Source organism: Podarcis bocagei (assembly GCF_964188305.1).
Source record: "Podarcis bocagei genome assembly, chromosome: 15".
Lineage (NCBI taxonomy): Eukaryota > Metazoa > Chordata > Lepidosauria > Squamata > Lacertidae > Podarcis > Podarcis bocagei.
The window spans coordinates 34,907,819-34,933,864 of record NC_138141.1 but is presented as its reverse complement, the minus strand read 5'-3'; the positions used below and the strand labels follow the sequence as shown (position 1 = coordinate 34,933,864).

General features: G+C 46.5%; 1 protein-coding gene across 1 annotated transcript in view; it reads left to right on the top strand.

Moving 5' to 3' along the window:
* The first annotated feature begins 626 nt into the window (after positions 1-626).
* MYBBP1A (MYB binding protein 1a) overlaps positions 627-26,046 on the top strand; it is a 55,884-nt gene continuing 30,464 nt past the window's right edge. The window contains exons 1-18 of the mRNA XM_081172862.1: positions 627-871; positions 2,305-2,403; positions 2,695-2,778; positions 4,165-4,239; positions 4,866-4,973; positions 5,934-6,124; positions 6,864-7,031; positions 7,548-7,665; positions 7,959-8,248; positions 10,086-10,202; positions 11,375-11,500; positions 12,858-13,064; positions 13,754-13,862; positions 16,919-17,015; positions 18,681-18,835; positions 21,234-21,323; positions 21,626-21,802; positions 23,040-23,204. Coding sequence (XP_081028988.1) covers positions 677-871; positions 2,305-2,403; positions 2,695-2,778; positions 4,165-4,239; positions 4,866-4,973; positions 5,934-6,124; positions 6,864-7,031; positions 7,548-7,665; positions 7,959-8,248; positions 10,086-10,202; positions 11,375-11,500; positions 12,858-13,064; positions 13,754-13,862; positions 16,919-17,015; positions 18,681-18,835; positions 21,234-21,323; positions 21,626-21,802; positions 23,040-23,204 — 2,571 coding nt within the window. The 5' untranslated portion in view covers positions 627-676. The remainder of the gene's footprint in view (positions 872-2,304; positions 2,404-2,694; positions 2,779-4,164; positions 4,240-4,865; positions 4,974-5,933; positions 6,125-6,863; positions 7,032-7,547; positions 7,666-7,958; positions 8,249-10,085; positions 10,203-11,374; positions 11,501-12,857; positions 13,065-13,753; positions 13,863-16,918; positions 17,016-18,680; positions 18,836-21,233; positions 21,324-21,625; positions 21,803-23,039; positions 23,205-26,046) is intronic.

The window sequence follows — 26,046 nt, the reverse complement described above, 5'->3', positions numbered from 1 at the left end:
TCTTGCAATAACCATCCCAATCCCGGCAGCTAACAGTGAACCCTTTCTCCAAACCGTTTCCATTTGCCCAGCAGACAGTGGTCAGGGATGGCAGGAATTGGGAGCCCAGCAGAATCTGCAAAGCGCCTAGTTCCTCCTCATTGAATTTTGCGCCCTGGGCAAGTCTAACCACTTGCAACACCCCTAATTGCTAACTCCAATTTTCCAAAACGAAGTATTGTAGGAAAGCACAACACTTGAAACTGCAAAGTTCATTGCAAGAATAAAGAACGCAACGACGTTTGATTGCCTTTCTCAAAATACGTCTTAGCACACGAATCCTTTGCAAGAATGTGAATCTATAGAAAACAATGCCCCGCAAAAGTCAGTGCTGCGCCTTTCTGTGGTCTGCGCCCCAGGCGGCTGATAGCATCCGCCTTAGGCAAGCAAGCGCGCCACCAAAAAACCCCCCAAAAGAGCTCACATCCCAGGCAGGGATTGATGCGCATGCAGAGTCTGGCGTTTCCACGTGGGGCAGGCAAGGGCGTTGTGCAAAGGAGGAAGCCGAAGAAAGCCAAGCCCCGGCAGGGAGGCTCCTATCCAGCCTCTGCTTTCCTTAACCCGGAAGGGGAGGTTCTCACGTGCGCCTCTGCATTCCCTACTTCCACGTGCGTCTTTTTGTTGCGCTGCCTCCAGCATGGCCGGGGATGGCAGCGGTGGCGGCAGCCCCGGCGATGAAGCTGTCGTCGCGGCCCCCATCTCCCACCCGGGCCGGCTCCTGGGCCAGAACCGGCAGTTTTTGGATTTCTTCTGGGACATCGCCAAGCCCCAGCAGGAGACGCGCTTGAAGGCGACGGAGGATCTGCTGCGCTACTTGCGAGAGAACCAGAAAGTAAGAGAGACGGTGGAAAGTTAATATAAGCTTTTTGCAAACGGCGCGCTTCTCCCTCTGGGTTAAAAGGGCGGCTGGTAATGATAATGATAATAAAATATATGCCAGCCATCTAACTGGGTTTCCGCAGCCACTCAGGGCGGCTTCCAAGGAATTAAAACATCAAACACAGTATAACATCAAACATTAAAAATACAAAACATTAAAAATATTAAAGCCGCGTCTCTCCCCCTCTCACCTACCCCCCAAAGTATGTGTTTGGAAGTATTGATATTATATACAGTATTGTTTAAGTTCCAGCCATAGGAGTCCCTTTGAAATGGATTTTGTCCCGCTTTGTTCAGTAGGTCTTCTCTGACTATGGCTCAGTACAGCCGATTGTTTTTAAATTTTATTTTAATAGCAAAAAGGATATCTAAAGTTTTATAGCACCTGGACAAATAAAGACAGTCCCTACCTTCAGGTTTTCAGTGTTAACAGACAAGATACAAAAGGAAAAGGACTAGGGAGGGAGGAGGAAATGGATGGGACCAGGTTGGTCTCTCTCTCTCCCCATGGTGAGACACTGGGTGCAGCTGCACAATGGGTCCTCTGGCCGAAAGCAGTCCCAATATAATGATGCCAGCACATTAACTTTTCTGTAGCGTTCTCACATTCTGCATTTGGTGAAATTCACCTTTGGGTGTTTGTGGGCAGAAGTTTTCAGGGAAGTGCAGTCACCAAAGTCTTCCCTGCAAGTTTCTTTCCCTGAAAAACGGGCTGCTTTGCAGGGGTTGGATCCTTGGGGCACCTTCCAACGCTACGGTTCTTTGATTCTATGTACAAAGCCCCACAAAACCTATTGGTAGCAGCTTTGCACACCTATTTCATTAGGGAAAGTGGCTTATACATTTTATAATAAATAATTTGCTGCATGCAAACTGGAAAAAACGCCATACTGTGTTTTCAGTCGATTTTATCATGTTATGTTTGTGGGAAACATATACAGTAGTTAGCAAGCCTATACACACAGAGAGACATTTGATGCTGGGATTGCACTTTAAACATGCTCAGAGGTGGTCCCCCCCCCCCGTTTTTTCCAGGTATTTGAACAAGGGAGCTATGGATTTGAAAAAATCAGGCCCTGGAACTGAATGGATGATACTGGGGGTGGCAAAGGGCATGTTTCAGAAGAAGGCTGATGGGGTTGGCCTACTTCGGAAGGTTGTTGTTAGGATTATGAATGTGGCTGTGGAATTTAAGAGGTTTTAGGTAAACTGATTCTTTTTTAAAAAAACTTTGATCACTGTAAAAGCCGCTCTGAATTAAGCAGAATAATATTTTTTTCACAGAAGCTATTTTAAAGGAAAATAAACATTACTGTATTTTGGTTTGTGGGGTAGTCAAAAATCCCACCATCACCACTGCCTGAACTTCTGAATATTTTATTTTAGGACGATGAGCAATTGAAATACAGCTTGAAGCGCCTGATTGATGGATTGGGAGCAACACGCGAAGCAGCCCGTCCAGGATTCAGTTTGGCTTTGGCTCAGGTTGGTGTTCCCCAGTGGAGTGCATTTTGGTTTTCTTGCTTTTAAGTTTTTTTTAAAAAAGCAAACTTTAAAATAATTCATTCCATAATTCTTCCGTAGAAGTTTTTTTTAAAACAACAACAGAAATTGTAGATTCGAAAGTAACATGCAGCCCTCCTGATGTTGTTGGACTACAACTCCCATCAGCCACAGCCAAAGGTTAGGAGTGATGGGGCTTGTAGTCCCAGCAGCATCCTGTTGCCTCTTGTCTCCAATTCACACAGGTGTTCCCTTCTTTTTCTCTCCCCCCAGGTATTGCAAGTTTTTGAGGAGATCTCCCTCCTCACAGTCCTGGACCAGATCAAAGAAAAATACGACCTCGGCAGAGTGAAGAAGGTAAGGAGATGGAGTGGGCTTTGAGTTTACAGTTTGTGGTTGCCGTGAACAGCAGGATTTTGTTAAGAGGAGCTCTGCAGGTCCGCCGTGTTAATCTGGTGATCCAATCAGCGTCAGTCCACACGGGCCAAATCCTGGCCATTTGGGGGTTTGATTTTGTTCTGCAGGATTTGGCAGGGTGACTGATGTCGATTGGATCGCTGGCATAGCAACATGCTCCAAACAGGCACTGAGAGAGAGAATGTACTACAGCCAAGTTTTACCCAGAGTGAGTTATGCTTGTGACCATAAGGAAGTTTGTGGGTTGCTGGTGCCCATTGGGAATGCCTGTTTAAAGTGGTGCATTGAAAGAATGGTGCAAAGAGCCAGTTTGGCGTAATGTGTAGAGTGTTGGACTACAGCCTGGGAGACCAGGGTTCGAATCCCTACTCAGCCATGAAGCTCACTGGGTGACCCTGGGCCAGTTGCCATCTCTTAGCCTGACCTACCTCACAGGGTTGTTGTGAGGGTGAAATGGGGAGGAGAACCACGTACACCAACCACTTTGAGATATTTGGAAGATAAAGGTGGTATGGAAATATATCAAATAAATAAATAATTTGTCAGCATCAAATACGGGTTGACCTAAACCGTGATCCTCTGTGCCAGCAAAATGGGACAACGTGTTTAATATAGAAGCAGAAGCAAAAGCTTCTGAGATCTTCCTGGTCACGCTAGAGGACAAAAGGGGATGTCACAGCAAACTATGGTTTGTTGTAATGCGTGATCATGGCTGTCTGGCTGGAGAAAGGGGGGGGGGAGCCGTGTGGGGAAATTGTCTCATTGTCTGAGACAGCTAGGAACGTATCACGACCCATAGTTTGAGAAGCACCGGGTAAAAGCTGGTTATTTATTCAGGCCATTTGAACCCTGCTCTTTTGTAAAAAAAATGCTTCCAGGTTTGCTTTCATGCAGTCAGATAACAAAGCAGGGTTGCAGTCTGAAACAACATGACACACAAGGGAAGATGGCAGGGAGGGAAGAGGAAAAAAGCAAACTCGGTTACCATCCGGCATGAAAACAGTTAAGCAGTAGAAGGTTTTTCAGCAGAGCTGGGGGAATGGACTTCTCCCCACATTTCCCAAGATACTTCCCATGTTCCCCAAAACAGTATTTGGGGTCATTGGGGGGGGGGGCTATTTGGTCAGCGGTGGGAAGGTTTTTTTTGAGGTTGAGGGCTGCATTTCCATATTGAAGTGTTTTTGGGGGCGGATGGGGACCCATTCAAGTGGTGAGTGTTGCTAGATACTTCTTGTTTGCAAGTTTGCTCGCTCCAAAGAGTCGCTCGCGAGATTCCACAGCCTTGCCTAGATTGTCTTTCTATGTTGGTTCCCCGTTTTGTTTCAGAAACTCTTCCGAAATGCTCTGTTTGGGAACTTTTTCGGCGTTCTGGCTCTGTTCCAGTCTGGGCGTCTTCCAAAGGTAACACTAAATGCAAATGTTTCAGGTCTGCATGCCCCTGGTGCAAACCCTGTGACATGATGATGATGATGATGATGATGATGATAATAATATGCTGAATTCTCTGATGTGCATAAGTTATGCCAATAGAGTCAGCTCCGCTGAATGAGAGGCCCTGGACATCACTTCCACCAGTTACTGGAAATCCCAAAATCACCCCCCACCTTTTGCTCACATATGCTTTCAAGCCTTGCTTGGAATTCATATGGACTAGAAACTTGAGAGAGCTCCTGTGCCTCATAATGGAACACATGATGCTCCAGTGTTCTGAGCTGATTCTTTGGCGCATCTGAAACATCTGCTCTGCCTGGCAGCTGGTGGTAGAGTGAGGAGTGTTTTTCCTCCATTGGCTGTTAGATCCTTTAAAGACTGGGTGGGCAATTTTTCCTGTTATGTTTTTTCCTTTGGCGTAACCTCTCAGTGAGGACTAAGACTATTCCTTGCTGAAACCCTCAAAAGCTTCTGGAAGTCACTGCCAACAGTGTTGAGGTAGATGGAACATTTCCTCAAATACATGCTTTCCCTCTTGCATTCTCTGGGTCCACTCCATCCTTGTAGACTCACCCACTTTTATCTAAATTCCTTAGGATTCAAAAGCTCTCCTTGGCTGCGTCCAGCTTCTCCAGAGCCTTTCGGATCACCACGCCCACCTCAAAGACCTTCCTAGGAAGACATTGGCCGACATTGTTTCCGAGGTAGGAAGATGTGGGGTGTTGTTGCAAAAAAAAAGGGAGCCTCTTAAATATATAGTTGCGTAGTTTCTTCTGCAAGACCGGCTTGCAGGCACCAACCCGTCCCCCTTAGACCGCTGATGCTAATTATATTGCCTTGGCAGGACACAGGGAAATATTCCAGAGCTACAATTCACTTTGAGTAGTTCAACAGTCAATCCCTCTTCACAGGGCATTCTGGGAGGCGAATGCGGTTCTCCTAGCAACTCTTCAGCACTGCAGTTCCCAGAATGCTTTGCAGGGGAGCCATGTTTAAAGTGCGCTTTAAATGTTTGGTGCGACTGTGGCCTCAGTTGGATGCCGCCCATACAGTGGTACCTTGGGTTACATACGCTTCAGGTTACATATGCGTCAGGTTACAGACTCTGCTAACCCAGAAATAGTGCTTCAGGTTAAGAACTTTGCTTCAGGATGAGAACAGAAATCGTGCAGCAGCAGCGGGAGGCCCCATTAGCTAAAGTGGTGCTTCAAGTTAAGAACAGTTTCAGGTTAAGTACGGAGCTCCAGAACGAATTAAGTACTTAACCCGAGGTACCACTGTAATTGTCATGTAGGCCAGGATGTCTGGCGCCGGAGTGAGTTCCACAGAAGCGAATGCTGATGTATTGCCAAGCAAACAAGTATGATGTCCAAAAAGTCCAAAGATGGGGCTGGGAAGGATGGATAGACTTGGCTGTGGGCGGCTTTATAAAATGGAGGACAAGGCAGGTGCAGAAAGAGATGGGCTTGTCCGGGATGCAGAGGCGGTTGAGTAGCTACTGAAGGGGCCTAGGGAGTTGGATGGTCTGAGCGATGGAGGAGGTGAATACTTTTGGCACAGGAGTCTTGCCTAGAGGTGGGAGGTTTGAGATGCAAAAATGGGGAATCTAGCATGGACGTCAAAACCCAGAGAGTTGTTTGCTTTTGTTTTTGCCGGGGACTCAGATTCCGGAGGCTGTGTTTGAAGAGGTCCTTTTCAGCTTCTTGGAAGATGACCTCACCTCGGCCTTCAGCAGTCCAGGGCAGCTTTACCTCCTGCTGGTGGGCATCCAGAAGTTCCCCAGGGTTCTCCGGCCAGAAAAACTGAAGGCCCTCTTGGGCACGACTGCCGTTATCACAGCAGAAAACATTCCCAGGTATGTTGACCAGGAACGAATGCAGGACGCTTGCATCACTTTACAGTTCTTTTGAAATTGAAATACTGAAGTTGAAATTGAAATACTTTATTGTCACTTGTACAACTAGTATACAGTGAGATTACACAAGCACCCTCACTCAGCTCTCTTAGTCTTAATTCCCCTCGTTTACTGATGCACACCCACCAAACCCCAATGTCAGTTGCCCTGTTGTTATCTTTTCATTCAGCAGCCCACAGATAGAAGCTGTTCTTTACCCTGTTGGTGCAATTCATCATGCTTCTATATCTTCTGCCTGAGGGCAGGAGATCAAGAAAGTGCCGGCCAGGGTGTGAATCATCCCTGAGAATTTTCCTCACTCTTCTGAGGCAACGTTCATCCGCTATTTCATCCAGCGGATTCACGGGACAGCCCATAATATCTTGCAGTGAAGGAAGGAAAAGGAGGATTCTGGGATCTAAGATTCTTCGGGTTGTTGTTCAGTGGTATATCCCCCGCTCTCTGCAATCAGAAGGTCCCTGGTCCAGTCTTCATCATCTCTGAGGAGGGCAGGGAAAGGCCCCCAGTCAACACCCTGGGGAGCTGCTGTCAGCCTGACTAGGCCGTACTGAGCTGTATGGGCCAATATCCTACTCTAGCCTAAGGAAGCTTTGTATGCCCCTAGGCTTTGCCTCCATGCAACGGAAGGCAGTTTTTAATTTAATTAATTTTTAAAAAATCATTTTGCTCTTCCTTGCAGGCTGCTGGAGGTTTTGAAAATGGCGGCCAAGTCTGAGAAAAAGGACAGAAGTCTTCCAACTGTCGGACTGGACTTGATGAAAGTGGCCCTGAAGGAAGGCACCTTTGAGCTCTTCTGGAAAGAAGCTGTTGAGAACGGCCTGCTGAAGGACAACATTGGACCTTGCAGGTTGGCTGGGGAAGTTTTGGCTTGTCTGTCACTCGCCACATTCACACCACATGTTTTGAAGCACTATGATACCACTTTGCAACAGTCCCAAGAATTCTGGGAGCTGTAGTTTGTTGAGGGTCCTGAGAGTGGTTAGAAGGCCCCTTTTCCCTTCACAGAGCTGCGGTTTCTAGAATGTTTTAGCAATCAATCTCTCTTCAGAGAGAACTCTGGGAATTGTAGTTCAGTGAAGGAAATAGGGGGTCCACAGTTCCCATAATTCTTTGGGGGAAGCCATGATTGTGGTAATGCTTTAAATGTATGGTGTGAACATGGCTTCAGTCTCTCTTTGCAGTTCTTTCTCCCATTTTTATAAATCCCAGTGGTTTTCGAACTGTGCTCTGGGAGGCTGTCAAATTCTTCGCGAGTTTAGCAGGCCATTCTCAATTCATGAAATCAGTAAAGGCAGGCCCCTTGAAAGCCAGAAAGCTGCTTTCACTCATTATTTCTTATCCTGTGTGTCTTATTCTTCCTCAGTTACATGTGTTACCGGTTGCTGGGCAGCTCTCTCCCGCTCCTGTCGACTAGCCAGCTAAGGATGGTTCTCCGAGGGGAAGTCCTGCGTCATTACGGGACCCATGTTGTGTCCACCCAGGTAGGGGAATGGCAACAATATATCTTCCCCAGTATGGTAGCCCCCATAGTTTACTGGAAAACAACTCACAGCATCTCTGCTGATCTTGCTTTCTGGGACAGATGTAGTCCAAAATGCCTGGAGGCCACTAGGATGGTGAAGGCTGGTCTACCCTGATCAGCAGTGTCTCTCCAGGATTTTAGACAGCAGACGTTCCCAGCCCTCCCTGGAGACACCAGGGATTGGGCCCTTCTGCTTGCCAAGCAGGTGTCCTGCTGCTCAGCCACAGCCCTTCTCCTGCCTGTGTTTTTCAGATGCATGACAGATTCAAGTTTGCCCCAGAGATGGAGGCCTACGTCGACGCGTTCTTGGAGAGATGCAGTGACCCGGCCAAGCAGCTGGCGGCGATGGTTGGCTTCTCCACGCTCACCAACCAAGGCTACCCGGTGGTGCCCAGCTTCTGGAAAGTCCTGAGGCACCTGCTCCCCGGGGCGTTGCTGAAGTACACGGCCTGGCTCAAGAACATGTTCCTCAACCCGGATTTGGATGCCTGCGTGGATTTCGCCACCAGGCGGCAACAGCAGAACGAGAAGAAGACGGACGTGTGAGTGAAAGCTGGGGGAAAAGCGGAGGCACCTCCGGCCAAATAGGAAGCAGCCAGTGTGAGAGCCAGTGTGGTGTTGTGGTTAAGAGCGGTAGACTCGTAATGTGGTGAACCGGGTTTGCGTCTCCGCTCCTCCACATGCAGCTGCTGGGTGACCTTGGGCCAGTCACACTTCTTTGAAGTCTCTCAGCCCCACTCACCTCACAGAGTGTTTGTTGTGGGGGAGGAAGGGAAAGGAGAATGTTAGCCGCTTTGAGACTCCTTCGGGTAGTGATAAAGCGGGATATCAGAGCCAAACTCTTCTTCTTCTTATGGTGCTTCAGACCACTGCATGGAGGACAGATAAAAGAAGAGAAAGTCCTTCAGGAGGAGCTTAGTTATACTGTGGAACTCCCTTCCACAGGAGGCTGTGATGGCCACCAAGCTAGATGGCCTTAAAAGAGGATTAGACAGATTCATGGAGGAGAGGGCTATCCTTGGCTACGAGCCATGATGGCTGTGCTCTGCCTCCAGAGTCGGAGGCAGCGATGCTTCTGAATGCTGGAAACCCCAGGAGAGGGAGAGGGATCTTGTGTTCGAATCCTGCTTGTGGGTTTTCATCAGGCATCTGTCTGGCCACTGTGAGAACAGGATGCTGGACTAGATGGGTCACTGGCCTGATCCTGCAGAGCTCTTCTTATGCTCTTGTCTCTCCCAGCCAGGAGAGTTGCCAGGGATTGAACCTGGGATGAATGAATGAATTTTAGTGAATGAATGAATTGTATTATTACGGTCACAGACCACTTCCGGCTCACTTAAAATATCAGGAAAATCGTAAAATACAGCAGGAATACATTGAATTGCAATGGGGTATAACAGAGACAATACAGATATAGCAGTTAAATATGTATATATAAAATCTTGATCATTAAAATATCACCTAAAGTTGTTAGAAGCTGGGACCTTCTACACTCAAAGCAGATGCTCTACCACTGAGATTCTATTTTTCACATGCACGTCACGCTCCTGTTGGTATTAGTGAGGCTTTGCCACTGGATTCTCCTCAGGTGCTAATTTCTGTGAGGTTTCTTGGCTGGGGCGGGCCCATTTGTACTTTCCACCAAGGCACCGTGAAGTCTTTAGGCTGGCCAAAGCTCCCTATAGCTCAGTCGGTTAGAGCCTGGGACTCTTAATCTCAGGGTTGTGGGTTCGAGCCCCAAATTGGGCAAAAATTTCCTACTTTGCAGGGGGTGAGACTAGATGACCCTCGGGGTCCCTTCTGGCTCTGCAGTTCAAAGATTCCCACCTATATCGGAGATGGTGGTCAATTGATTTCGTTAACTGTTGCCACAGGGACATAGGATGCTAGATGTTGTTGTTTTTTAACCAAAACCACATTCCCACCATTTTAAGCAGCCAGGACTTCCCCCAAAGGATTCTGGGTACTAGGAGTTGTTACAAAGCCCCTGTTCCCCTCAGAGAGCTACAATTCCCATAGCGCCCTGTGAAGAGGGATTGATTGTTAAACAGCTCTGGGTATCTTAGCTCTCTGAGAGGAACAGGAGTCTCCTCTTAACTCTAAGCACCCTAAACAAATGAAAGTACCCAGAATTCTTTGGAGGAAGCCATGACCGTTTAGTACCATGGCGCTTTAAATGAATGGTGTGAAAGTGGCCAAAGAGGGTGGGGGTCCCCGGACCCACCTGGCAACGCTGGAGGAGTCTCATAACACTAAACGATGGCTTAGCATGACATCTGAACTGGCCTGCTGTCCACCATCTTTTTACTCCATGAAAGATGATAAGGCAAGGGTCTGCTTTAGTGGCTCATTACTTCTGATTTCTCTCTGTCGATGCAGGGAAATGACCCAGCACTGTGTGACGCGCCTGAGGAAATGGATCATAGCTCGGCTGGTTGGCCTTGTCGAGAACCCGCAGATCAAGAAGGGAGAAGAGTTTGTGACTGATGTGACCAGGTAGGAGAGACAAGATGGTTGACAGCGGCTTGCGTCGCCCGCTTGCTGAGGGAAGGGTTTGTTGTTCACTAGAGACAGCCGAATACTCTAAACCAAAGAGCTGTACTGCTCACAACCTTTGTATGACCTTAGGCCGCAATCTGCACTATTCCTTTAAAGCAGTGTCGTACCACTTTAAACATGGGTCCCCCGAAAGCTTTCTGGGAATTGCAGTTTGTTCAGGGTGTTCAGAGTTGCTAAGGAGCCTCTGTTTATCCCCACAGGGCTAGAGTTCCCAGAGTGATTTAACAGTCATTCCCTCTTCCTCCAAACCTTCCTCAAAAGTGCAGGTTTCTGTGATATCTTCAATCCTCTCACTGGAATGAAGACCAAAGACACATATTTGAATAAAAGAACATATTCTTCCCTTTCCCAGACCTGTTTCCATTTTCCTCTGCATCCCATGTCAGAAGTTTAGCTTGTAAGGTCCTTGGGATGGGAGCTGGTCCTCTGGTACTTGATAGCGCAGTGTGTATATTGATATTGCCAAGATAGAAACTTAAGATCCTGCAAGACACGTTTGGCATTTGTGTTACTGGGTGGTTACCACAATGCAAGCTAGATCTAGCTGAGATGTAACCAGTGCTTATTTTCTTAAAAAATAGATACTGGTACTCACCATGGAGTTGTTACAGTAAGTGCCACACTTTTTTTTTAATTAAAAAAAGGGGTGCTGGTACTGTGTACCTTTGAGTAAAGGTAAAAAAGGTAAAGGATCCCTGGATGGTTGAGTCCAGTCAAAGGCGACTATGGGGTGCGGTGCTCATCTCACTTTCAGGCTGAGGCCAGCATGACTAAACCACTTCTGGCACAACGAGTGACAGAGTGCATGGAAACGCCATTTACCTTCCCGCCACAGCAGTACCTATTTATCTACTTTCACTGGTGTGCTTTTGAACTGCTAGGTTGGCAGAAGACCTTTGAGTACCCCCTGAAAAAAAGCACTGGATGTAACAACCTGCCTCCGCAGTCTATATTTACTTGCCACAAACATGAGGACTAGAAACTTCTTTCCAAGTGAAAGTGGGTATTCTTGGCTTTCTAACTGAAGTGTCTCTAGAGTTGCAAATCATTTGGGAAGGCCGCTTTGTTCCAGCAGCCTGTATTAAGAAGTCGCTGTTGTCTTCTGCCAGGTTCTGCTGCTTTCACGCTTTTTTCAAGACCAAGAAACCGACCCCTGAGATAACCGAGACGAAAACCACACCATCGGTGCCCCTGAATGAGGCATCCCGTACAGCAGCTGCAAACTCGTTTTTCAGGTATTCCCTTTGCTGCCTTGCTAGTTTTGAGCTTGAAAACCGTACGCGGATCACAACCCCAGCACCTCAAGGACTGCCTCTCCCCATATGAATCAACCCGGACCTTGCAATCATTCCTTGAGGCATTTCTCCATGTGCCCTCTCCTTGAGAGGCCCAGAAGGTGGCAGCACGAGAAGGGGCCTTTTCTGTGGTGGCTCCCCGCTTGCGGAATGTTCTCCCCAGGGAGGCTCGTCTGTTAGCACCAATCTACATCTTTAGGCATTAGGCAAAAACATTTTATTTTCCTCCAGGCCTTTGGCTCTCAGTTACCTGTGGCCTTGTTGAGTAGGTGGGATGTTTTAATCCTCCCTTTTAAAAATAAGATTGCCGTTTAGATTTTTTTCCATTTTTCATTTATGCCACCTTTTAATGTATGTGTGTGTTAGTTTATGTATTGCAAGTGGCTTTGAATTAGCTTGGATGGTTGAGCTCTCAGTTATCTGTGGCCTCCTTGAACAAGCAGGCTGTTTCAACCCTTCCTTTTAGAAACAGGGTTGTGGTTTAGATACTCCTTTGTTGAGCGTCTAAGGCCAAAGCATAGGAAATAAAACCCCACCAGATGACACACAAGTGTTGTGGATCTTCCATCTCACTGGAAACACACAGTTCATGTGTATTTCCCCCCTCCTTGATAGCCAAAGTCCATAAGTTCTTACACCATGAAGACAGATGTGGATTTATTCAAGGTTTTCCATTGCTGGGCTATTGAAATCCTGGCTTCAGCTAACATCCTTGTCAAAAGTTGTTGTTTTTTTAAAGACATACAGTGGTACCTCTGGATACGAATGGGATCCGTTCCGGAGCCCCGTTCACATCCTGAAGTAAACGTAAGACGCGTCTGCGCATGCGCACGTTGTGTTTTGTCGCTTCCGCGCATGCACATGATGTCATTTTGAGCGCATGCGCAAGTGGCGAAACCCGGAAGTAACATGCTCCGTTACTTTCGGGTCGCCACGGAACACAACCTGAAAATATTCATCCTGAAGCTACTTCAACCCGAGGTATGACTGTAATTTTTAATTGATTTTCACATGTTTTTTCTTAAATTTTGGCTTCCCACCCTTACTTCCATGTTTTTATTCCTACCTTATACAGGCTGCTTTATAGGACATACTTTAATACAACTATCCTCTATTTCACCTACCAATGTTTTCTTTCCACGTCAAAAGTTATTTAGAGCCACAAGCTTTCACGTTGTCGGTCCTCATATTCAGCAACGACAGCTGTCAAGGAAGCCTGATGTAACTCTTTTTGACATTCCTGCATATCCCAAGCGGCAGTTCCTGTGTTCAGTCGCTGTTTTCTCTCTCCCTGCAGTTTGCTCCAGCACTTGAACACGATGCCCGCGCTGGGGGACTCGGCCAAAGCAGAAGAAATGAGGAAGAAGCACCTTCACGGCTTGACCGCCAGCGGGGACCCCTGGCTCTACCTCATCGTCCAGTACGCCAGTGCCCTCCTCTCTCACCAGGCCCACGTCGCAGTTGTGGTGCCATTTAGTGATGAAGAGAAGCTTGCTTGGGACAGGTACGAGGCACTTAGAGCCGGGTGGGGAGCCTGTGGCCTTCCAGGTGTGGTTGGACTCTCTTCTCAGTGGAGCCTGCCTAGTGCCCAAGCCATTTTACCGCCTGAGGCGGAGGGACAAGTTGGTTCATTCCCCATTCAGTGCACAAAGTCTGACTAGACTGGCCTAGTCTCAATAATAATAATAATAATAATAATAATAATAATAATAATAATAATAATTATTTATACCCCGCTCATCTGGCTGGCCTTCCCCAGCCACTCTGGGCGGCTTCCAAAAAATATTAAAATACTGTAATACATCAAACATTAAAAACTTCCCTAAACAGGGCTGCCTTCAGATGTCTTCTAAAAGTCTGGTAGTTGTTGTTCTCTTCGACATCTGGTGGGAAGGCATTCCACAGGGAGGGTGCCACTACCAAGAAGGCCCTCTGCCTGGTTCCCTGTAACTTGGCTTCTCGCAGCGAGGGAACTGCCAGAAGGCCCTCGGTGTTGGACCTCAGCGTCCGGGTAGAACGATGGAGGTGGAGACGCTCCTTCAGATATACTGGACCGAGGCCATTTAGGGCTTTAAAGGTCAGCACCAAAACTTTGAACTGTGCTCGGAAATGCTGCTGGCTGGTTGGAACAAGCAAATAACAAACAAACGCAGAGCTGCGTGTCTCAGCCTGACCATTCTCTCCCCATCACAGAATGTTGCAGACGGTGGAAACCTTGCGGAAGAGAGAGAAGAAAAGTCAGAACCTGAAGTCCTCCGCCTTCCAACACCTCCTGCTGTTAGTTGGCATTCACCTCTTCAAGGTAATATCCGGCACACTGGAAGCGGCTGTTTTGGGTGAGGCTTTGAATATGGCTGTAACCATAATGCCTGAGCCAATAATGATGATGATAATGGAAGGGGAGAGATATTTTGCAAAGGGCTGCCAGGGCTTGTCTTGGGAAAGGCATAGGAAACTGCCTTATATGAGGTCAGACTATTGGGTCTACAGTGGTACCTTGGTTCTCAAACTTAATCCGTTCCAGAAGTCCGTTCCAAAGCCAAAGCGTTCCAAAGCCAACACGCGCTTTCCCATAGAAAGTAATGCAAAATGGATTCATCCGTTCCAGACTTTTAAAAACAACCCCTAAAACAGCAATTTAGCATGAATTTTACTATCTATTGAGACCACTGATCCATAAAATGTAAGCAATAATCAATGTACTGTAGTATAAAATAAGAAGACAGTATTGTAGATGATAAAAATTAAAAAAAATAGTAATTCTTACCTGCATTGATAATAGTCATTGTTTGGATGGGAGGGTGCTTTTATCCATTTCTGCAGTCACACAATCAATCAATCAATCAATCAATAGCTGAATTGGGTTCCACAGTGTCACAAAAACAAATTAACCGAAAAAGCCTCGAAAACAAAAACGCAAACTAAATAGCAAAAACAAAAGCTTCAAATAGAGTGGTACCTTGGTTCTCGAACTTAATCCGTTCCGGAAGTCAGTTTGACTTCCGAAATGTTTGAAAACCAAGGTGCGGTGTCTAATTGGTGTAGGGCACCCGGAAACAATAGCTGACAGCTGCATTGGATGTTCAGCTTCCCAAAAGGTTTGAAAACCAGAACACTTCCGGGTTTTCGGTGTTTGAGAACCAAGGCGTTTGAGAACCAAGGTACCACTGTATATAGTTCAGTGTTGCCTACACTGACTGGCAGTGGCCCTCCAGGGTTTCACAAGCAGGGATCTCTCCCAGGCCCTACCTGGAGATGCTGCGGCTTGAATCTGGGAATAAATTTTTTTACATGGAAAGCTGTGCTCTGCTACTGAGTCACAGCCTCTCCAAAGTGGAGCGGCGACCTGGAAGTACCGGAAAGGGTTACCTCCGGGTTTTGCCACTCGCGCATGCGCAGAAGCGCAAAATGATGTCACACGCATGCTCAGAAGCGGTGAATTGCAACCCGCGCATGCGCAGATGCGCCTCTGCGGGTTGCGCTCTTTTCATGTTACGCATGGGCCTCTGGAACGGATCCCATTTGCAACCAGAGGTACCACCGTACATTGTTGTCTCCCTATTACAGTGGTACCTCGGGTTAAGTACTTAATTCATTCCGGAGGTCTGTACTTAACCTGAAACTGTTCTTAACCTGAAGCCCACTTTAGCTAATGGGGCCTCCCGCTGCCGCTGCGCCGCCGGAGCACGATTTCTGTTCTCATCCTGAAGCAAAGTTCTTAACCCGAAGCACTATTTCTGGGTTAGCGGAGTCTGTAACCTGAAGTGTATGTAACCTGAAGCGAGGTACCACTGTATTATCCTCACAGCAACCTCATCTGTTCAGGCCCAGGATCTTCTGTCTTCAGTTCCCGAGCTCTACTGTTTAAATACCTGGAAATGGCAGAAGGAAAACTTGCCTCTGAGCATGTTCAGAGTGCAGTCCCAGCACCCAATGATTAGTTCTTTAAAAATTCATTGGCTTGCTTACTGTATGCTTCACATGATGATGACATGATAAAACCAGATCAGAACACAGTATGGAAAGATGAATTGCTATTTTGCAGAAAATAGTAAACAGAACAATGTATTTTGCAACAAACGGTATAACAAAACAATCCTGCGGAGTTAGCAGGAAGAAAGAGACCAGGGATATGCTCGTTGGCCCATGGAAGGCCAACATGTTCAAAGAACCGAACACATGAGTTGAATATAAAAAAAAAATTAAATGGGAAAGTAAGCAGGCAAACCCAGGAATTGCAAGTGCAGGGTTTGAGTTTGAGTTCTAGTGTATTTCTGTACCTGCACAATTTTTATTTATTTTAGCAAACCACTGCTTTGTCATTCTAAAAGTATCTCTAAGAAGTTTACAAAAATTATCAATAAAAAACAGATAATTAAATCCATTCAAAGGATGGCTAAAACCATCAGTTGCTAAAAAGAAACAGAACATGTAACTTCTGCATGTGTGGATAGACTTCCCTACAGAAAAATGTTTTAAGCAGACGCCGAAAAGAGAACAACGAAGACACCTGCCTGATGTCAATCAGCAGGGAGTTCCAAAGTGTGGGTGCTGCCGTACTAATTCAAAGGATGAGTTTCTTACAAGTGCAGAGCATGTATTATGTGTCAACTGTAGCAAGTGAACTGCAGGGTCGTTGCAGAATGCCCTGAGATGGGCTCCTGGTTGCAAAATGCCTGGTGGGGTAGTGTGATGGCTTGTGAACGCTCTCGCAAGAAATGCCTTTGCTCACTCACAGATACATATATACAGTCTTTATTTTACATATGTTACAATCATGCATCCGAATCATGCATCCGAATCCTCCGGCTCAGGTTCTTGGAGTGCCTTATGCCCGCCCTTTCTCCAACAGAAAAGGCGTGGAATTTTCATGTGATGTCTCTGTCTCCTCCTCTTTAACACTCTCCTTTCCTTGGCAGACGGAACAGGCAATGTTTCACTGTCTGTGCCAGAACTTCCTGTGCGGTGTTGAGGCTCTGCTCCAACTTCTGTGAGCTGTCCCTCCTCCTGGCTTTCCCTTCTTTCCTCCACCGCCACTTCCTGCCCCCCTTCCTCTGCCTGTCTCTTCTCCTCCCCTTCATTCTCCGTCAATACCGTGACAGGTAGGGCTGTGGAATGCCAATTTTAGGAAATGGGGGCACCACTGGAACATAGGAACACTGAAGCTCTTTCCCACCAGAAAGTCTCCCATCCTAAGCTACTTTGCAACAACCTCGCATGCTGCCCTGAGTGACTTTGGAGAAGGATAGGATAAAAACATCGGGAGGATGATCATGACAACATTTGACTCCTTTTTTCTTTCTTTCTCTTTTGGTTCCCTTCGCCTCTCGCTTCCTCACTCGATTCTTGCCCGGCTAGTCCCCTGCAGAGTGTGTGAACCTTCTGAGCGACCTGCAGAATTGCACCCAGAGAGCCTTTGGAGAGAAACCCAAGAAGAAAAAGACAACAGCTGCTGGTGAGTCTCTGTTCGCAGCCTGATTTATCCACCACACCCTTGTAAATAAGCCCCTCATAGTTGCTGGCCTGATATCTATCAATTTATATAATAAACAACAGGAGACTGTAGGGATAGGTGTGAAGGCAGAGAAAGAAAGGGAAAACTTGCTCTTTTTTCTGTCTGTTTGTTTGGTGGGCCTCCAGATCCTATGCTAGTTCTACTCAAGAGTAGACCCATTGATTTTAACAGACATGACCAGGGTGGATTTGATTTAAATCACTAGTCAGACTTGATTTAAATCTCCTTTTTTACAGAAAGACTCATTCTTCCTGGTATGATCTTAGTATTTACAACAGGTGAGGGTTTCATTTTTGGAATAATTTTCAGAGTAGTTTTTACAGTTATATGAAAAATTACTGATTTGGTTATACTATTAGAAATACATAGACAGATAATCATGAAATTATTGTGAGGTTTAATAAGTTAATGGTTTATATCTGGACCACTTTTCTGCTGTCCTTTATTCTAAGGAGAAAAATATTTATTTCCTTAATAACAATTTATTTAACTAAAACAATAACATAGCATATGTATCCATGATTGTTAACTGTTGTAGTTAAACCATTTTTTTAAAAAAAAAACACAACTTAGACTGAGTTTTAGCACACATGAAAAACAAACAAATCCTTATTTCTTTATGAAATAGCCTTTGGACTATAATTAAACTTAAACAGAAAATTATCTTTAGAAAGATTTTTCCTCCAAAAGCATTTCATTTTAAAAATCGATTAAAAAAAACCATTGATTGTTATCCTCCCTGGACATGACTAACTTTGGTCCATCAGTGGGTCTACTCTGAGTAAATCGTGGTTGGATATAGGCCCTAGGCAGCCTTTGGCGCTGGTTTTAACCTTTAAAGCCCTATACGGCCTAGGACCCTCGTACCTACGGGACTGCCTCTCCTGGTATGTCCCACAGAGAAACTTACGGTCTTCAAATAAAAACATCTTGAAGGACCCAGGCCACAGAGAGGTTAGGGTGGCCTCAGCTAGAGCCAGGGCTTTTTCAGCTGTGGCTCCGATCTGGTAGAGCGCTCTTATCACAAGAGACTAGGGTCCTGCGGGACTTGACATCTTTCCGCAGGGCCTGCAAGACAGAGCTGTTCCACCAGGCCTTTGGCCAAGGCACAGCCTGACTCCCTCCTTCGGCAATCTTCGCGGAGCTCTGGCCCAATGGTTGCCATTGGTTTGATCTGAATTAATTTTATGATTGATTTTAGAGTGTTGTGTTGTACTGTTGTACTGTTATATTGTTGTTACCCGCCCTGAGCCCGGCTTTGGCTGGGGAGGGCGGGATATAAATAAAATTTATTATTATTATTATTATTATTATTATTATTATTATTATTATTATTATTATTATTATTTTATTAGGCCTTCTAGATTGCTGCAAGTGTCAGCAGCAGCTGAGGCATGATGGGAGTTGTAGTTCATCAACCCCTGGAGGGCCAAGGCTGTTGATAGCATTTGGGTGCGCAGGAGGGATTGTGCTGCACCCCAATTCCCTCCTCCACCAGCCCACCTATGTCTCTGTTGCTAGCAGGATTAAAGGCAGGCTGGATTTGCTGACCAGGCCAGTGTTGGGAGGCATTCAGGCATTCCCTGTGTGTTTTTCTCTGCTCAGGTGGCGAAGAAGAACCGGAATGGGTGGAGGTGATCATCGAAGTCCTCCTTTCCCTCCTGGCCCAGCCCAGCGGCCTCATCCGACGGGTCTGCAAAAGCGTCTTTGGCCTCGTCTGTCAGCACATGACAAAGGGCGCCCTGCAGCTCATCCTAGACGTGAGTAGCCTGTGGCCGCCCAGAGCAGGAACGGTGACATTCCCACCCTCCGGGGCCGGGTGCTCTTGGGGGTAAAAGCGGTTGGGGGCCACATCCCAGTGTGGGGAGAGTCAAAGCTGGGTGAGTTTAAAGTGGGGGGGGGGAGGAAATACATGTTCTTTTAAAGTGCTAGGATACAGTGGTACCTCGGGTTAAGTACTTAATTCATTCTGGAGGTCCGTTCTTAACCTGAAACTGTTCTTAACCTGAAGCACCACTTTAGCTAATGGGGCCTCCCGCTGCTGCCGCGCGATTTCTGTTCTCATCCTGAAGCAAAGTTCTTAACCTGAGGTACTATTTCTGGGTTAGTGGAGTCTGTAACCTGAAGCGTATGTAACCTGAAGCGTATGTAACCCAAGGTACCACTGTACCCAAATAATCCTGGGAACTGTAGTGTCTTAAGGTTGCCGAGACCCGTATTCTCACAGAGCTACAGTTCCCAGAGCTTGCACCACTCTGGGAATTGCAGCTCTCTGAGAGGAATAAGGAGTCTCCTGACAAAACCCAGCATCTCCCCCCGCCCCCAGGCCTGTGGGGCTTCGACCCCAGTAGAAAAACGCTTCCACACTTCTGCTTTTGACGATGGCTGTCAATGAATTCTACTCAGCATTGTTCCAGAGCAGAACTCTGATGTATAGTTAGCAGAGAAAAAACATAAACACGGACTTCCGGGTTGGTGCCTCCGGCAATGGCGGAGTTCCTCTGATCGGGAGGAACTTGCCCCGTGGGAATTTGGGTCTGTACCGCCGCGGCGAAGGCGGAGACCTGTAAAAATCACAGGCGGGAGAAGCCTGTGAACGTGGGATTCGGCGGGCACCTTCTGCGCCTCCCCTACTCGCGGGGGAACCTGATTTCGGGGACCCGGAGCGACGTGGGGTGAGTGGCGCGGTGCTTTGAATCATCTGCTTCTTCCACGGAGCGAAGCCACATAGCTGTTGCCGGAGAGCACTGACTTTTTCCTGTGGACAATTTGACTCCAAAGTAATTACCCGTGAGTAGAGCTGATACGGGAGAATTGGATTTTAAACGTTTAATTTGGCATCGTGGAGGTCGTGGAAATTAGTGAAAGAAAGATAAGATATTGAAATTGGACTGTGTTTTAAATGGTTTTTGTTTTGTTTTGTTAGTTGTATGTTAGTGTTTTGCAGTTTGTTTGTTTTTGTATTGCATTGTATTATTGTATGTTTTTTCTTTTTTGGTTTTTTGTAGTGTTGTGTTCAATTTGTTGGAAAACTAATAAATATTATTATAAAAAAAAACAGCCAGAGATATTGGAAATATGGGAAAGAAAGATAAGATATTGGAAGTTTTTTCTTTTTTCTTTTTTTTCTCCTTCTTTTTTGATGTGTTTTTAAAGTGTTTTTGTTTTGTTCTGTTAATTTTTATGTAGTGTTTTTGTATTATAATGTATTGTTTTTTCTTTTGTAAGTGTTTAAATTGTTGTAAAAGTAATAAATATTATTATTTTTTTAAAAAAGAGAAAAAACATAAACACCTTGAAGGATTCCCAAAAATAGACCAGAGGCAATTGTATTTCACCCAGCAGAGCTTTACTGCTACTGAAGGCAAATGAACATAATGGCCACAAATATATTCAGGATTGGCACTGTCCATAAGAAATCCAGTTGCAGCAGACTTGACTTAAACTTACAATAACTTATAATAAGACTAAACCTTAACACTATACAGTGGTACCTCGGGTTACATATGCTTCAGGTTACAGACTCCGCTAACCCAGAAATATTATTTCAGGTTAAGAACTTTGCTTCAGGATGAGAACAGAAATCGTGCTCTGGCGGCGCGGCAGCAGCAGGAGGCCCCATTAGCTAAAGTGGTGCTTCAGGTTAAGAACTGTTTCAGGTTAAGTACGGACGTCTGGAATGAATTAAGTACTTAACCCGAGGTACCACTGTATGCAGAACACCACACCAGAAGGAAGAGAGGTAGAAAGAGAAAGTGAAACCCTGGCTCCTTCTGGCCTTCCTTTTATAGTCAGACAGAAAAAGAGAAGAGAACCAGTTTAAAGCAGCTGTACTCAGCTTCTCTGAAGGTATAACCCAAACATCACGCACCTTCTGCTTGTTTCTTCCACACAGAGCAGCTTCCAGAACCCTCTTGAATTAAGTAGAATAGGAAAGATCTCTGCTTTCAGAGCAATGCTTTCTGTACCAAGAAATGCAAACTGACAATGGCAGCCCTGTGCCACAGCAAATGCATGCTTTGTGAGAGCCACTCCTTTGCGCATGTGAGAGAAGGGGCACATCTTTGTCAATATGGCGCCTGCAACTTAGGTTTGAGCATCAGTACTGACCACCTGTGTAAAAAATATATGTGTAAAATATATATATTTCTTCTCAAGGTTCTCGACCCACAGCATGACCAGGATGAAGAGAATGCCGTCGTCGTGATGGAGGAAACTCAAAAGAAGAAATCTTTGCCGGAAGATGTGGTAACTGCTACCAAATTTGTTATAATAGTGCCTTTAGCCCTGGAGTGTCACTAAGGCCACTTTCCCCCTTCACATTTTAGGACTGTGTCTAATAAACTGTATAAAAGGCGGGGAACGGCTGTTGCAACTTCAGGCTAAACCTGACGTTCCTGAGACGCTGTATTTGCATATAAAAGAAGACCGAATGGCAAAAGGAGCGATTCTGAGCTCTTTTAGCTTGATGCAGGATTTTTCTAAGGACGGAGATTTGCCAAGTCTTGGATTCCCGATAAACTGAGTTGAATCTTCCTCTTTCTCGGCAGAGCGAAGAGGGTGATGGTGAGGAGAGTTCTTCTGACGAAGACGACAGCTCTGAGGACGATGAGAGTGAAGGGGAGGAAAAGGAGGCTTCGGAGACGGATAACGAAGACGAGAATGTTGAGGCCGACGAGAAATTCCGCGCCATGCTGCGAGGAGTTCTGCAAGCTGGGAATGCACTGGTAAGGGTCGCAGGAGGTGAGGGCGAGGTGTGGAAGGCTTAGCAATGTGGCACTGTCTTATTTTTTTAAAATAAATATTTATTTGGTTTTTCAGATTAAAATTTTACATTCATATATCAAACATAGATCATAAAAACAAGATTCCAAGGAATCTCCCGAACTTCCCTCCTCCCCTTTGTGGGTCCTATTATTAATCATTTCTTCCTGAATCTTTTATGATGATCCAAATCTTTTCCATCTCCATTGTATCCAGAATTCACTATTAAACTACAAGTGATATTCCAATTCCACTAACCATTTTAACGGTTTACAATGGTCTTCAAGATGAGTTATAAATTTTCCCCATTCCCCTTATTAAAATTTTGGTCTTCCTGATTTCTGATTCTTCCGGTCATTTTAGCCATTTTGGCATAGTCCATCAACTTGATCTGCCATTCTTCTCTGGTAGGGGATGTGGCGTTTGCCTCCTAGGTGGGTCATTAGGAAAGGGTTAAATGAGTGAGAATGTGATTGGCCAGTGGGAATGCAAGGGAGGAGTAAAAGTTAAGAGTGGGAGGTTTTGAAAATCAGTTGAGAGTTGGGAGTTGGAGAAGGAAGAGGGAGGATAAGTCTGTGGGTTGGTCGAGTTGTGTTGTGAGGGAGTGAGAGGAATTGTTAGGTGGAGTCAGATAGATAGTTGGAATAATCAGTTGTTTTGAAGTTGTTAGGAACGCATAGAATAGTTAAGGAACTAAGATTAAGAAACTGTCAAGAAGAATTAACTGAAACCATAAGTTTGTTCATGCCTATAAATAAACTTGATTATTTGGTAATGTTAACAACTGTCTGGACTCGTGTGTACCCGAGAGAAACGGGTTGGTGGCAGCGAAGAAAGCAATCACAGTGGTGGCACAGGGTCAGTAGACCGTCAAATGTCCGGGGACCCTGTGTAATCGCCACAGGGGCTTTATCTTCTTTCCATCTCTGGGCCAATAATGCGGCCCTGTCTTCTGTGCTGAGGGAACCCCGAGTTCTGTGGGGAAGAAAGCTGAATTCTACAGCTTGGAAACCCACTGGGTTGTCCTTCCTGGAGTTGACCCACTAAAAATGGATGGACTTGACTGACTCCAATCTGTCAGTTCCAGTGTTTCTACTCTGGGTCAAACTTAGTTGGATACAACTCAAACAGTGGCCTAGGACCAGCACTGGGTACAAAACTTTAAAACACACACACATTTTTAATATTTAAAAATCCCAGGGTGGCGATGACAGCGACGAGGACGTTGATGACGAAACCATGATGTCCCTGGACGAGAACCTGTCGGCCCTCTTTGCCGAGCAGAAGAAGCGCATCCAAGCCAAGAAGGACGAGAAGGAAAAGATGCGCAAGGAGAAAATATTACGCCGGGAATTCAAGATCAAGGTAGGAGGAGACGAGGTGTTGGCCCCAGGGGAGAGAAACCCTTTGAAATTGCAATAAACGCAAAGCCATTGAGAGCTGGTTCAGATTGCTGCCTCCCAGTAACTTAAAGGTAAAGGGACCCCTGAACGTTAGGTCAAGTCGTGATTGACTCTGGGGTTGGGGCGCTCATCTCGCTTTATTGGCCGAGGGAGCCAGCTTACAGCTTCCGGGTCACGTGGCCAGCATGACTAAGCCGCTTCTGGCGAACCAGAGCAGCACACGGAAAAGCCGTTTACCTTCCTGCTGGTAGACCTATTTATCTACTTGCACTTTGATGTGCTTTCGAACTGCTAGGTTGGCAGGAGCAGGGACCGAGCAACGGGAGCTCACCCTGTCGTGGGGATTCGAACCGCCGACCTTCTGATCGGCAAGTCCTAGGCTCAGTGGTTTAACCTACAGCGTCACCCATGTCCCCCCAGTAACTAAGCAGAGATAAAAATGAAATAAAAATGGATTCATTGCCCCTGGGTGTGTTTTCAGCCTGCATCTAGAAAACATTGCATTGAAAGATGGGTTAAAACTACTCTTGGCTATCTGAAGCTGATAGCCAAAAGCAGTCTTTGTAGCATGAGTTTTTATTATTATTGTAACCAGAGGTTTTCGACCTTTTTGAGTCCACGGCTCGCTTGACCAACTACAGTGGTACCTCGGGTTAAGAACTTAATTCGTTCTGGAGATCCGTTCTTAACCTGAAACTGTTCTTAACCTGAAGCACCACTTTAGCTAATGGGGCCTCCCGCTGCTGCCGCACGATTTCTGTTCTCATCCTGAAAAAAAGTTCTTAACCCAAGGTACTATTTCTGGGTTAGTGGAGTCTGTAACCTGAAGCGTCTGTAACCCGAGGTACGACTGTACATTCTTTCTGCAGGGCTCAGGAGCCCAGTTGTGATGCCCTTTGCCTGCAGAGCTGGCAGCCTCTCACCCTTTTTCGAACACCCTCCCTTGTGGAGTGTTCCCTCAGCCGTCTCTCCTCTCCCCTCTCCTTGGGAGTCCTCTGGGCCGCCACTGCTGCCGCCCCTGGTCTCTGAGCTGCCTCCTCACACTGCCCCACAGGGGCCTGGGTGGACTGGCTGGCTGGGCTTCCTCGCCCACTTGCTTGCTTACTCCGAGGCTGCCTTAGCTCCTGGCAACCAGCACCCCCTGGCCAACCCAGAGGCACCATTCACCTGGGGGGCTTGTAGCTAGGGCTGCTGCAACAAACAGCCGTGCAAGCCTTGGGGAGGCAGAGATGCGAGAGGGCATCCAAGGAGGGAGGGAAGGAAAGAGGGACAGAGGCCAGTGTCGCCCACGGCACCCCTGACCACCATTCAAGGCACCCCAGGGTGCCACGGCACACTGGTTGAAAGCCACTGATTTAAACATTTTCACCCCACCTTTCAAGGCGCAAGATTCTCTTGGAGCCACGTAAGAAACTGCAAAACATAAAAATAGCACTACCGTAAAACGGTACATATATATATATATATATATATATATATATATATATATATAAAAAAAACAGCAGCTGAGCAGTAAAACCACAGGAGATTTGCAGACCTTTATGCTCTTGGAAAGGGACAGTATCTATTTTTGTTCTGATGTACAACTTACGGCACATACCGTTTTTAATTTAGAACTGCTGTCCATCCCTCTGTGGCTGGATCTGAGGATGAGAGGATGCAGTTGGGTTTGGGATTGTTTTAATTGTGGCCTCCAGGGGTCAGTATAAGCTTGGGAAACAGTTTTTCAGCATGTGAAATACTGTTTGGTGGCAAGAATCCAAACTGGAGCAGTAGAGCCAAATACTGAGCTAGCTTCTGAGTTACACAGGTCTCTTCCCTGATGTTCCCTGAAAAAATAAGTGGATCAGGGAGGGAGAAGAGGGAAGGTCTTGTTCTTTACTAACATGACAGAGGCCTTGACAGATGGCAGGGGAGGAACCCTTTTGCAGACGATTTTAGGCTGCGATCTTATACTCACTTACCTGGGAGTGAGGCCCATTAAAAACAACTGGGCTTCCTTCTGAGCAAAGTGCAATGTGCAAAGTGAGTTGCACTAAAGCTTAGTGGGAGTTGGGAGAACAAAGGGACCGTCATGCGTCCACATCTATGCGGTTAAATTGGGTGGGGACCCCCAGGACTGGGGACCAGATGTGGCTCTCAGGAAACTCACCAGGCTACACTCAGGGTGGTTTTTCGTCTGGCTCAATTGTGTCCTTCCACTCTGATAACTCCTGACAGTGGTGTGTGTGTTTGTAGAAACCAGCTTGCTCTGCAAAAGGCAACATCTTACTTGCATTGCCCCACCCACTTTTGCTTCTGGCTCCGCCCACCAAGTGGTATGTGGCCCTCGGAAGGTTTCTCAGAATAGAGTGTGGCCCTCTGGATGACCAAGTTCCCCAGCCCCTGCTCTAACCACAGTAGCGGGTTATAGGAACGCCCTTTCTCGAGACCCTGGAGAGCTGCTGCCAATCAGAGCAAGCAGTGCTGGTCCAGGTGGAAAGATAGGCTGTCCTGGCAAAAGGCAGTTCCCTCTGTCCCCATATACTGTGGTCATTCCTGTTGGCCCAGCCCTAGACTTCTTGCATGTGCACCCCTTCCTTGTTTCATCTCCGCCAAGCTAAGCAGTTGGCTCTTTATCTCTCTTGCCCTGACCTAGCCACTGTGATCCACACGACGGTCACCTCCAGACTGGATTTTTGTAACTCGCTCTACGTGGGGCTGCCCTTGAGACTGACCCAGAAACTCCAGCGGGTGCAGAATGCCGTGGTGAGACTCCTTACGGGGTCCTCGCTGCGGGATCACATTCACCCAGTGCTATACCA